Source organism: Gymnoscopelus braueri (genome assembly GCF_963280865.1).
Source record: "Gymnoscopelus braueri genome assembly, chromosome: 6".
Classification (NCBI taxonomy): Eukaryota; Metazoa; Chordata; class Actinopteri; order Myctophiformes; family Myctophidae; genus Gymnoscopelus; species Gymnoscopelus braueri.
The window spans coordinates 39,228,267-39,243,544 of record NC_137607.1 but is presented as its reverse complement, the minus strand read 5'-3'; the positions used below and the strand labels follow the sequence as shown (position 1 = coordinate 39,243,544).

The following is a 15,278-nucleotide window of genomic DNA, read 5'->3' as shown; positions in this document are numbered from 1 at the left end:
TGGTGGATAAAATTCATATAACAGTCATTGTGGTATTGATTAATTGAATGTATTAGTAAGAGGCAACAATCATCACCTGTTCTTCCCTGTCAAACTCCTCTCCTTGACAAACTCCTTGCAAACAGCCAACTCATGCTAACCTATTTCAAACGTGCCGACTATGTGCGAGTCAGTTATAGAATAAAGCCCATGTAAGGAATGACCATCTGTTATACCTGTGTGTACCATCCTGCCAGTAGAAATGTGTGTAAGACATTGGTGTTGGGGAGTGATGGGGGAAGCTCTGGAGGGAGACACTAGTCTCTCTCTGCTGTGATGAGATCTACAATAAAGTATGGAGTTTGGTTCCTGACAACTGAGTCCTGCATCTTCCTGATTTGTTTAACTTACATAAAGTAACATGTAAAAGCTGCCATATAATTCATGGAGATTTTCATGGATTTTCTTTTTTTTTGTTTTTGTCACATTCCTAAGCCAATAATTTGATTACCGGCAGTTGAGTCACTATTTTTTTTGGTAAACTACTCCTTTAAGTAGGATTCAAACAGTTTAGTATTGTGCCAGAAAGTCACACCCAGTTTTCCAGTTGGTTTAGTAATATGTTGTGGTCAACCGTGTCGAATGCAGCACTCTCCCCGGGTGGAGAAGGTGGAGAGACGAATGTACAAGCCACACTATTTTATCATAGTTTCTTTCATTTTAATTTAACATCCAAAAAGGACGGAGCTCTTCCCTGACCGAAACATAGCACAACGTGGAATGGAACAGAACTGAATTGAACAAAGCATCAGCCCTTTTTTTATGCGATCTTACATGCGTGTCACAGCTGTGTTTGGTGTTCTCTTAATTACATTCACTCACAAATTCCTAAGTTTAAGACCAGTGTGTCCATACATAGATAAGTCACAACTCACAAAGCATTGGCTCCTGCAGCCATCTCCAAAATCCCATCACCAAAATGGTCTTGAGAGGTCAAAGAGGTCAAAGAGAGGCCCAGCATAAATAAGGGCCACTTTCACCAGGCCTGCATTAGCATAAATTTGCCCCACACATCTACACATCTGTGTCCCCTACACAAATATTACCTCTACTAGTAACTATATAAAATAATATAAAATAATATTCTATAAAGACATTAATCAAAATATACAACAAAGACCTTAACAAGAGCAGTGCTGTGGTGTGTGGTCAAAATCCTGACTGGAAGATATCAGTGCAGTTGTTTAGTGCCAAGAAATGGTTCAGCAGTTGAAAAACAGTATTTTCTATTATTTTACTTGAAAACGAGAGGTTTGATATGGGCCTATGATTGTTCATTAGTGAGGTGTTCTTTATCATTTTTAAGAGTGGTTTGATGATGATACAGTTTTCAGGACCTGTAAGGAAGAAACCTGAGAGTGCTGGCAATTTATATAAGAGGCCATGCAATTTGAAACCTTTTTGAACAAGCCTGAATATCAAGACAGCAGGGGGAGGATTTCAAATGGTGAATAATAAGGTTTTATTTTCGATTGGATAAAATTGTGTCATGGTATTTTAATTAGTGGGCACACATATCTTGTACCCGATATGGAGGCACTGACATTTTTTTTTATTTTGTCAGTGGAGGGGGCAAATTCATTGCAGGCCCTGAAGTATGTTAATGAAACTGTACACATCCCATCTCAACCTCTAACTGTTCCGGACTGACAATAACAACAACCAAAAGGGCTGGATTTCTGACCATCTGTGAAATTTAATTGGCTTTTTAAGAACACATAATTACAGCACAGCCATACATGAAAAAACGCATGCCGTTTACCACACTTTATAGTTCATGTCTGAGGTTATGTTAAAGCTATAGCAGCAGGCAGCAGTCACGGCAGGTCTATTGGTGGGCTTTCAGGCATGAATGCATTTTCTAAATTAAGCCACACCTTCAATTGAACTACAGACATTAAGACCTTCAAAGTTCAGTGTAATTTTATGCATGCCAAAAGTACATGGTTTTCTACTTTCTCTTTTTCAGCACGCAATCAACAGACTGCGCCCGTTCTGTTCCACTGATTAATTCAAATCCATGACCATGATATTGACTGCAACCCACACATGCTATGAATTAAAAAGTTGACAAGGTGTACCATACATGCATAATTAGGGAGACCGTTGTTAGTTCCACAGGGGATATTCGGTTGGAACTTCACCCAGCTGATGTCTGCTCATGATGGGAGCTCAGAGGGGAGCAGTTAGGGGTTAAGTGTCATGCTCACAGACAATGCGACACATATTGTCTGGGGTTGGAAGCGAACTGGGGTTTTTCTGTTTCCCAGGCAGGCTCTCAAGCCATTCAGCTATGGCCACCCACAGTATGAGGGAGTAAATAGTAAATATATTGTAGTTTTAGTTGCCAAAAATTATTGGGGAATAATTGCAAACTCCTATATTAGAGCAAGAAAGAGTTTCAACAAAATGCTAAATGACTGCCAAAGGTTTGTATGGATAGTTTGACATCCATACATCATTGTCTATTTCAGTGGTTCTCAACCTGTGGGCCGGGCGAGCTATGGGAATGCACTAGAGTTGGGGACTGGAGTTGAGAGTTGGGGAAGTCCTGGCAAAGACGCGCTGTGATTGGCCAGTAGTCACTTTGAGTGGCAGTTGGGGCAAACGCTCTCCCCACAACATGATTTATGATTCTGTGCCTATCGGTACATAACTCGAACGGGGCTGAGTAGGCACAAGCGAACTTCGCAACGTTCGGCACGGCAACTTGCGCGCTTTAGCGTGCTCGGTGGTGCCTCTCGTGGCTCAAGTTCGCTTGAGACTGCGCCCCTCCGTCGCGGTCCAAAACTATACTTTATCGGCGAAAAAAAGTAGTCCACGTCGTTTGAAAAAGTAATGTCTCAAGCGGGAATCTATCCCAGAATCCCAGGAGGTGTGGGTTGGGAGTCTAGTGGTTAACGAGGCAAGCCACTGAGGCCGGAGCTGAGATTGGGTATTCGGTGACTATACAGCCACCGTTCCCAACTCTTCTAATGTAGAGCGAAAGAAGCCCCGCCCAGTAGGGGGAAGCCTCGCCCCATAGGGCCGAGGCTTCCCAACTCTAGTGCATTCACATAGCTCGCGTGGGGGCGGGGCCCACTGCTGGGTCGTGAGGGTATTGCAAGTGGGCCCCCAAATAATTGGCAAAACACTAAGATTCTAATGATAATATAATATTAAATATCAAAAAGTAATACCAATAAATCAGAAAGTAAGTTGATTCCATTAATCCAAGGTGGAACACAAATGATCAATTGATGATCAAAATGAACATGCTCTGAAAATGCATGCGGCCTAACCACCACTTAACACGGCATCCGTGTTAATATAAGTGGTTAGATGGGTAGGCCGTGAACACTTTCAATATTTAAAAGTGGGCACTGATCCAGAAAAGGTTGAGAACCACTGGTCTATTTGACAATAGCAGTTGTTAGCATGTTGTGACTAATAAACTGTAAACTGTAATAGGTAAAATATTATCATAGAACTTAGTTTCAACACACATACCAATATATTAATTTGTAAATCATATAGAGCATTATACAAAATGTGCATACAAAAACTGTTCACTTTCTGCAATGTCCTACATGGTAGACAATCAGAGTATTTATGTAAAAGCAAATCACAAGTAGTCTTTGAATGGTTGTAGTAGTGAATGGCACTGTTCAGCTCAGAAGTGGTAATTAATGCTTATTGTGACTGATGCGTCTGCAGTGTAGTCTAATTGCAGAGAGAACATTGCTTTCCGGTTGTTTTCTTTTCCTAAAGCACTTCAGCCAATAACGTGCTTGACTCCACGGAAACCAAAGGTCACACCATTAAGAGATTAACAGACGTAATCACACTGAAGTACCACATCTTGAGCACATGCAGTCTAGGGCAACGGTCATCCATGAACTTCGAGCAACTCATTCATCATGAGTCTGTTTAAGATCATTTGCCAAAGCTCAGTATATCAGTTGTGACACTTTGTGACACACAAAGGTGTGGGACTTGCTGTCTAGGAGTACCAGGACATTTATACACAAACATATACAGTATATATACACACACAAATACTACTGTATTTTCTCTTCATCCGATACCTTGAGGGAGACCAACTCATGTGGTCAAAGATCACTTGTGCTTCCTGTTTATGGGAGTATAATTTGCAAGCCATAGATTGTAAATAGCCACACATCGCATAGTGGTTAATGTACAGTTTACATCTGTGGTGCACTCATACGGTTATCGCAATCCCATCATCATCATATGCTTTCCTGTTTACACACAGAGACTCATGATATATTACTGCTATTTGACAACAACAAAAAAGCCATGTATCCAAACATTTGTTTATTGGTGTTTTTTTTTTTATCGTTTAACTTTTTGATACCAGTGCTCTCTTTTTAACAGTACTATGGAGATTGAGTAGTTTTCACAGGCCACAAAAGCCCATACAGGTCTTAATGTAAATGACCGTATACATTTTGAATTTGATGCAAAATAGCATATCTACAGTACCATGTTGTGGAAACCAAAATGTATCGTTTCCTTTACAGGAAGAGTGGTTGAACAAGCATAAATATGTGCAGAAGTTAAGTTTGTCATGTCATTTGAGCCAGTAAATGATTCATCATCATGTGTCTTTCGGCTGACGGTAGTAGGTAGGTGGGTTTGGTATCAGTCACATCCGGCTCCAGCAGACGGCGTGCCGTTTAGGAGGACTCACTCCTGTGTTGCAATAATGTCCTTTTACGGTTTGTGCTCTCAGGTGAGAAGCTGTTTTGTCAGTGCTACACTGAGTGGGTCAGAGAGGAAGTGTGAAAAATTCCACAGGGAGAACAGGTTTTCCTGGACAAAAGTCTCTGCTGAGAGTTTGCATTATTTGTTCAGTTGTAGTTGACAAACTACAAACTGTAGACAGGAAGAGACTTATTTAATGCACCTCAGGGGCAACGTTTACTTTCTCTAAATCAAGATGGTGGTCTTTGATTACAAGACTGAATTGAGACCACAGATTGTGCAGTCTATCCTTGTGACCCAATGACACATTAAAATAATTTACAGGACGCACGAGTAGACCTACACAATACAGTAGCTGACAGAATAATTCCCTCTGTGTAAAATGAGGAATTATTCATTAAATAATGCATTAACTACTGCCCACCATCAAGCAAGCCTAGTATAATTATAGTACCTGACTATAACTAGCCACATGCCTTCAAGGTAGATTTATTATCTAGTCCATAATAGTGCTAGGATATTATACAGGTAGCAGAATGAGGATTGTACAACAAGATTTACATCAGAGACAAGACAGAGCTTGTTGAGTCATTTTACCCTGGTTGTCTGAGGTGAAGAAAAAAAGAAGAAAAAAGATAGAAAAAAAGGAGAACTGCACCACTACAGTACGTACTTCATTTCAGAATCATTCTTCAGTCATCAGACCATGGCGTTCCTCCAAGTTCAAATAAACTACAGGCATATTTGTGCGGACTGGAACACAAACATACACAAAAGAAAACAGAACAAAGGACAATTAATGGACATAATTAATTAAAACAAATAAAAATCATGTTAAAACATTTTTAATTAGCAGATCCCTGTCCCCTTTTGGGTGCATCACCTCAAGTTCAGTGCGACACTGGGGGCAAGTCTCTGGTAGTGTCCCTCCAAGCCTTCAAATCCACTGAGACTCCACATAAAGGGGTGGAACAGTACCTCTTGGCTTGTCTCTCACGTCCATGTCCATCTATGTCTTCATAATGTACTAGTCCATTTCCCCATTTCCACCCACTATCCATCCGAGCTATGGGACCGCCTGCAGGGACAGCGACCGCACCTACATATCCCATAGCCTGTGGTGAAAATACTAACTGACAGTTTTGTTCATTTAACAGTAGGATAGTAGGATAGGATGTCCGCCCACAGTATGGACTGGAATGTTATGTTAAGTTCTATACAAGGTTCTTGTAAAAAAAGTTCTGAAGAATTTTCAATTCCAAATTTCAGCTCTTCAGCATATCCTGATCATCACTCTTAGCCTCTTCAGACGGAGGCTGGCTGGTGCCCGTCTCCTGAGCTGAGCTGAGCGGCCTGGCGTTGGCCTTGGACGACCGCTGGCGCCGGGTACCATTGCCGATACAGCACAGGAGGTTTTTGATGGTGGTCCACATTTCCTCGTCCTTGTAGGAGTAGATGCACGGGTTCATGACGGAATTGAGCACGGCCAGAAGCAGCAGCCAGCGCTTGAAGCTCAAGACGTTGCATTTCTCGCAGTTTAAGCCGTCTAGAAGCAGCACGATCAGGCCAGGCGTCCAGCAGAACACAAAGGCACCTAGGAAAGAAACACCAAATAGTTAAAAAGTGTGTTTGGGGCGTGCATGTGGCTCATCTGATAAGAGTGCATACCACAGACATAAATAAAGGCTATAGACCTTCCCGCAGCTGGACAAGGGTTACAATCCGACCCGAGGCTCTTTGCTTTTCCCCTCCACCCCCCCTTATCTCTTCAGCCCAGTCCACACAAATGCAACTAGTCACAACTTGCAAGAAATTGCAGCAGTCTGGACTGACCAGTTGCAGACCGGCTGCCATTTGGGGATAATGGTTGCAATTAGTTGCAAGTAGTTGCAATTAAAAGGAGTTGCATTGGTGTGGCCTTTCTGCCGTAACTGTCTCTCTCTTACTGTCACTATCAAGGAAATAACGCAGAAATGCTGGGGGGGGTGGACTTAGAAAGAAAAGTCTCTCTGTAATCTGTGTTGTTTTCCCCAACCACTATTTACACAGGAAAGATTTTCCTGTGCATGTACAGTATGCATAACCCTCTTTTTAGTAGTAGTATTTACTGTACATCACGTAACTGCCTCCCAACAGCATCACCCTAAGCTTCTACTGGTGGACAATGAGCAGCTCCACTGGAGCTGCCTTGCTCAAAGGGGATGACAGCAGCTACTGAGGAAAGAAGAGTTAGGTTACTTGTTTACTTTCCTTGTCCTGATTTTCCCAGCCAATGCAAGGATTCATACCAGTGAGTTTTGCGATTCCAAACATGTTTCTCTTTCCTCTAGGCCAGGGGAATGATGCCAGTGGAATGACGCAATGATGCATGACTACATGTCAGGAAATATTTGATGGTTATGCTTAGACTAACGAAGCTCCAAAATAGACTCTATGTTGGAGCTTCATTAGTTTAAGCATGCATAACAATCTATGTCATAGACTCAGTGACATAGAGATATGTATGGTATTTGACAACATAAGACTGCATCTTAGAATCTAATGAGGGTTCTAATTAAAAACTAAAAGCACATAAATCTGTTATGACCTCCTTATCGGAAATTATGATGAGACGGCTCTATTTCTAGGACAAGTGGCTACAGGTTAAAAGAACACAAGGTGACTATTGTTTTTTTGTTGGAATGACAAGTGTTAAAGTTTCTGCAAGCATGTCTCACTCTGTTTGATAAACCATGTTGTTTAGACAGATGCTGGGTCTGATGTTTATCTTGTTTCCTAGTTACTTTGTAGCACTAAACTGTTTTCTTTGCACTCTATTTACTTTAGACAATTTAGCCTGTCATTGTCGACCAGGGTTCATGCCACTTACTCTGATTTTGCACTTTCAAAGTCGCTCTGGTTGAGAGTGTCTGCTTAATCCCTAAATGGTATAATATATACCAGCTCAAGGTACTGTTAGGCCAGAAACCACCAGCCAATTCAGTCACCCGTTGCAGACGTGTTTGGGCACAAAACAGCGATTCTAAGGGGAGATTTAGATGCTTGTACCAACATGCCATTACTTGCTCTGCGCAACAGCTTCAGTGCATCCACAAAACAGTGTTTTTCCCATTGACTGTAAAAACAATTTAAACAATTTATACAAAGTGACCTCTGCCTGCCTCCCCCCATTACTCTCACAACAACTCAAGACCAAAGACAGAGCAACACAGCACATTCATAAAGAATACATGAAAACAGAGAATATTGGTGCACGTTGATCATCTCGGTTGTCTTTGATTAATAGAAAGTAAATGTATGACATTTTGATTTGTATCGTTAACCACTTCATATTCTATTTAAAAAATAGCCGATCTACAAGCTCACAATGTTTCACCATGCGAAACGTTGTGAGCTTGTAGATCGGCTATTCACGTTTTTGATTTTTCCTAAATTTAGGCCTATAATAACGACTTGCCCAAAATAGGGACGCCGAGTTGAAAGTTGTTAATAAAAAAACTATTAAAATGATCTGTGTGCTCCACTTTTCTCCTTTTAAACAAATTGTAGTTCTGTTCAAAGAACAAGCAACAGAGCCCCATACAGAGAAATAGCTTGAAACATGTGTATTACTGCACTGTGCACGCACGCACGCACGCACGCACGCACGCACGCACGCACGCACGCACGCACGCACGCACACACACACACACACACACACACACACACACACACACACACACACACACACACACACACACACACACACACACACACACACACACACACACACACACACACACACACACACACACACACACACACACACACACACACACACAGCATGCTAGACTGTTGTTGTTTTTTACTATCGTGAAAACTGAAAGCAGAAATTTGCTGCAGATTTTGTGAAACCCCATCAAATGGGGTTCCACTGGCAGTTTATGACATACTCCCCCTTTTTAAAGTGCACTTTCCTTCCCTGTAATCTTGGAAAGAAAAAAAGAAAAAGACATCTGGGTTTTTTGGGAGCATGTTTCTAGCACATGTGTGCTTTTAGTTAGGTGGCTGCACAAAAGGCTTTCTGTAAAACATAGTGCTTGCATTTCATCTACAAGAACTGCATTTTTTTAGACCTACAAAGTGTAGCAAGACGCATGTGTCTTTCATGCATTTACTGTAATATTCTTCAGCTTAATCACTATATAAGGGGAACAAAACACTGTCACTGGCCCATGAGTAATAGGATCATCATACAATCTATTTAAAATATTTTGTTAGACATTAGTCATTTTAATCATTTGTTTAAGATATCAGCTTAAACTAAACAGTTTTACTTCCAGGATATCTATTATTATTGTAAAATAAAGGACATACACAGTAACTGTTATCACCTGTCACTGGCTGCCCAAAATTCTTCCCCTTTCCATGCCCAAAATATCTATCTCATAATTCCTTTAATCTTCCACTTATCACTCGATTCAAAGATTCAAAGGAGTCTGAACTGGTCTGTCCAGTTACAGTCTCTGTCTGAACAGATGTCAACTTAAACATAATTTAATCCCCTGCTTAGTTTAATTTAAGGAGATCAGGAACAATCGTCTTCCCAAATTCTTCCTTAATACAACTCAAATTAGTTTTTTCACGTTCTTCTCCTTTCTCCCTTGCATATTCCACTTTCTTTGTGGCACCATGCTTTCACATTTCCAGGTGGCCTATTTCTGTTTTTGGCTGGTTATCATTCATTCAGTATGACAACAAGGTGTGGCTTCCATGTACAGTGTATAAGTTCACTGTATTTTCTATTTACTCAGAGGCATTAATTCATTACTCTGATTCAATAACAATGCAAAATAGCCACAGCGTCCAGGGATCAATGAAGGACAACTCCTGCTGGCATCAGGAGGGGCGGCCATAGCTGAGTCGTTAGTGAGCCCGCCTAGGGAACCAGCTGGCCCTGGTTGCCCCAGGTTCGATTCCAGGCTATCCCAGCATATGTGCCGATGATATGAAATTTGTCCCTGAGCAAGACTCTTAACCCCAATTGCTCACAGGTTCTCATTGGAAACAAGACCGCAAGGACTTTCATGAACGACCTGTTAAAAGGAATTATATATATTATCAGGAAAATACAATGAAACACTAGACACCCCAGTGGATGAACCTTTGTCACGACAATAGCGCCACAACAATCTCTGCTAGAAATTTGAGGAGGACACTGAAGCAATAACAGTTTAACATTTCAAGGGACAATGGGGCATCTGAAAGCAATTGCAGCCCGCAAGTATAGGTTCTCCTTGGGGGGTGGGGTGGGGGTTCTCTACTGGAGGCCGGCAGTCTGTGCAGGCTCCATGCGGTGCGGCCGGTATGCCTCGCAGGCCAGGGCAGTGTGTCCTTGCAGGAAGAGATAATTACACAGCAGGCTGAGAGACGCACAGAGACAGACAGCTCCTACGCTCCATATCTATCCACCCGGCCAGGCAAGCACTGAGACAATGACCAAGAACAGTCCACTATGTCAGTGGTTCTCAAACCGTGGGTGGGGACCCCCACATGATTTTGGGGGGGTCCCCAGATGACAGTGAAGTGACAATTTAAGGACTTTTGAAGACCTTTTTAATACCTCAAAAAGAAAGAAAAGAAAAAGACCATTACTGCATCAAAAGTAATCAACAAACTACCGTACTATAAAAAAGAACTGGTCAAACATTGGCCAAATTTGTCAAATAATTTAAGAAAGAGGCAAAAAATGTGAAAATCACCGAACTACAAGCTCCCAACACCTCCCAATGCAGATCTGCTATTTTCACAATATTTATCTGAGTCAAACTAAATGTAGTGCCTCAACTCCTACAATTCCAAGAGCTTGTTCAAATATGATTATCTTTGGGGGTCACGGCCTGAAAAGGTTGAGAACCCCTGCACTATGTGACAGAGGGACTACACTACACAAAAGCAATACACATCTCACGGTGCTCTTCTGTGATCTTTGCTATCTGGAGGATCGTAAAAGAGTGGCCGAGTGGGGGGAAGGCAGTGATCAAATTCCTCCGACTTGTAGAGCTATGTGAAACGTGGGGGTCTAATCAGGTCCCATATCAACATTTTACACCTACCCAAAATGACAGAACCCAGGGTATATATTTGTATCTAATTGTACTGTATGTAAGTTGTAAATAATAATAATTAAATAAATAAAACATTTCCCTCATCTATACTTGTGACTTCCAGTAAAAAATGCCTAATTCTAACTGGCACGGATTGGGGAAATTTGCAGTGTGAAGCCATGAATAATTAAATAACAGTACAGTAAATTGTAGTGGCACGATAACACAATGCACCAGGTGCCTCTGGTGTTCTACACCCTGGTACTCTGCAATCCTTGCTTGCAGTGAATCTCTCTTCAGTCTCTCCTCTCCGTAAATCATAAGATATAAGAACGTCTTGAATACAGCAGTGTGCTTTGCATCTTATCCTCCCTATCAGTAAACCATAGTAACTCAGTAAGCTGTTGGGACTATATGTGATCTATAGTGTGTATAGTTGCAATGTACATATTATAGATTTTTTTTAAATATTATACTGTTTAGACTGATGATAAGTTCTTGGTTTACCTATGATCCTAGATTATTATTTCTATGCATTCATGTATTACCTTGTGTTTTCCTTGCTTACTGTAAATCGCTCTGGATTAAGAGCATCTGCTAAATGCCTAAATTATAAATTGATCGGCTTGCACATGCCCTTCACCCTGATGATAAAACAGCAACCACCGCAAACTACTGCTCCTTATTGTCATTTAGTTTTTTGGGCCATTTTTTGCTTTAGGATATTGACAGAGAGACAGGAAAAACCAGGGGACGCTGCGATTATAGTCTACTCACTATCTGGTTATCTACCAGCATGCACCCATTAGTTTCTAGAAGAATGTCTGTGCATAACATCGAACAGCGAAACAGTGTATAAAGGACACCTACCAAGAACCACCATGACTGTCTTAATGAGCTTTATGGGGGTCCTTTTGCGGTTTATAGAGCCACTGGTGTGCGGCGTCAGCATCGACGTCTTTCTCTTCACGTAGGTGTAGATCCTCACGTAGATGCACACCATCACCAGGAACAGCATCAAGTTGGACAGTGACCAGAAGATCAGGTAGCTCCTCCTGAAGATAGGTGCCAGCTTGGAGCAGTTGTCCAGGTTGCAGATACAGTTCCAGCCCAGGCTGGGCACCGTGCCCATGAAGATGGAGATGGCCCACACCAGCACAATCAGCAAGGTCACCCGCCTCTTCGTCAGGTTGCTGTGGACCTTCCAGTTCATGACGGAGATGTATCGCTCCAGGGCGATCACCAGCAGGTTGGCCAACGAGGCCGAGAGGCTGGTGTCGAGAAGACCCTGGCGGAAGAAGTATCCGTTAACCGTCAGTTCCCGCGACACGTCTCCGGTGTTGAACATGAGGTACACGTACGCGATCCCGGCGAGAAAGTCTGAGGCGGCGAGGTTGGCGAGGAGATAGTAGAACGGGTAGTGGAACCTCTTGTTAGTGATGACAGCAGCTATGACCATGGCGTTGGACAATAGGATGAAACAGCAGGCTAGAAAGCCCACCACTTGGACCAGGATGAGCTGAGTGGAGACCCATTCGTCTTTACGTGGTCCCACGCTGTTGTTGTAGAAGAAGCCCATGAGCTCATCATAGTGACACTCGTTCCTCTTGGCCATCTTGATGAGAAAGAAGTCTGTGGTGAGGACAAAACAAAAATTACTTGTTTGACGTTAGGTTACGGACCAGTGCTCGGATTAGTCAGCATTCAGGCTTTTACTATTATTATATTGAGGAGATCTGGGGGCCACAAACATTTGGTTTGGCATAACATTCAAATTTTGTTTGGCATTATTTTAACAATTATTCATAATTGTAACATAGTAGCCTACATAGTAGCCTACTAAATGCAGGGATACATGTCACAGCAGTCCACATGAGGATTTCTATCCATTATTACACCATAATGAGATGTGTGTGATGAAAATTCAAGATCAAAACAGTTTTAAACTGTATCTTAAGATGCCAATTTTCCAAGGCCAAATAACTTCTGGACTGGGGGAAGATTAAATGACTCGGCTTAAAAGGGCAGTTCATCACATGTCAAGGAAATCCTTTACTGGAAGCAGCTGCTCAGAGGTTAAAAGTTAAAACACAAAAGCTTCTCATTAGTACATGAGGTCAGCAAGATAGCGATGCAAGTTTGACTAAAATAAAACAAGTGCAGTGAGAGTGATTTAATCAGACGAAAAAAAGCAGATGCATGAATGATTTATAGACTCTGGTAGTCACAGAATAAGACTAATCAATTGATTAGTCTTATTCTGTGACATAGATCGCGGGCTATAAATCATTCATGATATACTTACTAAACCAGAGAAAAATAAATATGTAGGGGATACAAGGTTATTTAGTTATCTAGCCCAGTTCTTGAAGTGGGGTCTGGGGAACCTGCAGGGGTCCTTGAGTTGGTTACAGGGGGTCCCCACTCCCCAGCCAAATCCACTATTATTTCACCAAGTTAGCCCAATGGGGAAAATGTATAAAGAATGACTCTTCAGATAATAGGTTTTACTCTCCCCACTGTTGCCTCCCCACCAGGCTATAATATATAGAGTAGGATATAGACAGCTGAATAATGCTAAATCTAATCTAAAAACAAAAATCTTCTCTGGGGGTCCAGCTGGCATTAAATGGTCCCCCTTCTAAGGGGGTCCTTGACATGAAACTGTTTGAGAACCACTGAATAGTGCTTTTCTCTTAATTTGTCATGATGAAAAAAATACTCGTTATGCAGGCTATTACAATCTTGTGTTTTGTTTCACCAGTAGTAAAGAAATATTAGAGAATAGCCATGATGGTAGAATATATTTTTTCCCAATACTACATTATGATAGGCCTACTAGCCTTGGATCAAGACTATCATAGATGTATTTGATCGATTATGACATTTTTATATCTATAAAAAAAAAAAGTCAAAAATCGATTACATACGTAGGATCTATGATAGTCTTGATACACAAAACATGGCACACAAAAAATTAAACAGACAAATAAACCTACTTTCTTTACACACGCGCAAAAAATAAAAACACAAACACAATCGCACATTAGAAGTTATTATGCTGTTAATAGAAACAAATGTCACCTCATCATTTAAGCAGGTAAATCTTACCTGTGGCAGAAGAAGCGTTCGTTGTGTCAATAGAAGTAGTGATTCATTCCGGCCGTGTGTTATATTCAGTGTTTCTGTTGCATTCTTTCTGTCGGAGGAGACACTTTCTCAAGGGAACAAACAGCAGTGAGTGAGTGAGTGAGTGAAGTAACGACGACGGGGAGGAGAAAAAAAGAACTTTTAGGGTTTGTTCAAGTGACGTTGAGGGCGTGTGTGTGTCACGGAATGTCATATCATGCTGCAGCAGTGTAAAGTAACGGAGTACATTTACTCAAGTACTGTTCTTATAAGTACAAATTTCAGGTTTTTTTTTTTACTTTACTCGAGTATTTCCAATTTTCAGCACTTTTACTTCTACTCAACTACATCTCAGAGGAAAAAGTTGTACTTTTACTCCACTACAATTTGAAAACTTTAGTTACTAGATATTGATTATTATTACAATACATAGGCTACATTACCCACTTCAGCATTATATGCATTTCGGCCATTTGAAAATAGCCAATCTAAGCTCACAATGCGTCGCGATGCAAGGCATTGTGAGCTTGTAGATCTGCTATTTTCAAAATATTTTTTTAAATACCTTTTATACATTTGAAACCTGTGAAATGGGTCATTCTGCATAATGAGTACTTTTAAAAGTTTTACTTTTGGTTTTATTTTATTTTGATTGACAGACTTTTATAAGTAACAGAGTACTTCTATACATTGCAGTATTACATATTACATACTTTTATTTAAGTAAAACGTGTGAGTACTTTTACCACCACTGCATATCTGAACGTGCTGCTGCAGTGAATTCCTCACCGTCTCTATCTGCGTGCTGGTTGACCGCATGAAGAGGCCCCTGGCTATTGCTGCTTGTAGTTCTTCTAGCTCTAAGCTGTAAGCTCTGTCATACAATAGATTCAACAATAGCCTATGGCTCAAATTATCTATCTGAAAACTAGAATACATGTCAAATCCAGACTTAAAAAATCTGAAGATTTGTACTCAGAGTATGAGCAATCTTTACCAAATAAATTGATCTTAAGATTTCTAACATAAAGGTGCTGCACGTGATTATTTAATTTTATTTTTACAAACATTTTTTTTGTTAAAAACTGAAATATATTGTGATAGTAATCATTGTGTTCTTTTACGGGGGTTTCCCCATCACTCTAGCCTTTTAAAGAACAGAAAATAGACAGGTGGGAATTTCATCCAATCAAGAAGAGAGCACATTCAATCAGCTTCAATTTGATAGTTTCTCTCAATTCCAATATTGTCTGCATTTCTTTGTTCCATCACTTACTATTTCACATTTATCCTGTATCAGTTCTCTGTTCTGATTGG

The 15,278-nt window shown here is 41.0% G+C and overlaps 1 protein-coding gene across 2 annotated transcripts; it reads right to left on the bottom strand.

The window, feature by feature from the left end:
• Window positions 1–4,336: 4,336 nt before the first annotated feature.
• Window positions 4,337–14,075, bottom strand: lpar3 (lysophosphatidic acid receptor 3). Of its 2 annotated transcripts, XR_013933234.1 has the most exons (4): window positions 13,944–14,075; window positions 11,703–12,464; window positions 5,630–6,340; window positions 4,337–5,499 (listed from the first exon to the last, which is right to left on the bottom strand). XR_013933234.1 is itself a non-coding variant. In XM_080429734.1 (3 exons), exons 2-3 carry the CDS (start codon window positions 12,445–12,447, stop codon window positions 6,012–6,014), a joined length of 1,074 nt encoding a protein of 357 aa, XP_080285860.1. In that variant the 5' UTR covers window positions 12,448–12,464; window positions 13,944–14,075; the 3' UTR covers window positions 4,337–6,011. The 2 variants fall into 2 exon arrangements, 1 of the variants encoding a protein (XP_080285860.1); XM_080429734.1 differs by having other exon boundaries at window positions 4,337–6,340.
• Window positions 14,076–15,278: the final 1,203 nt, after the last annotated feature.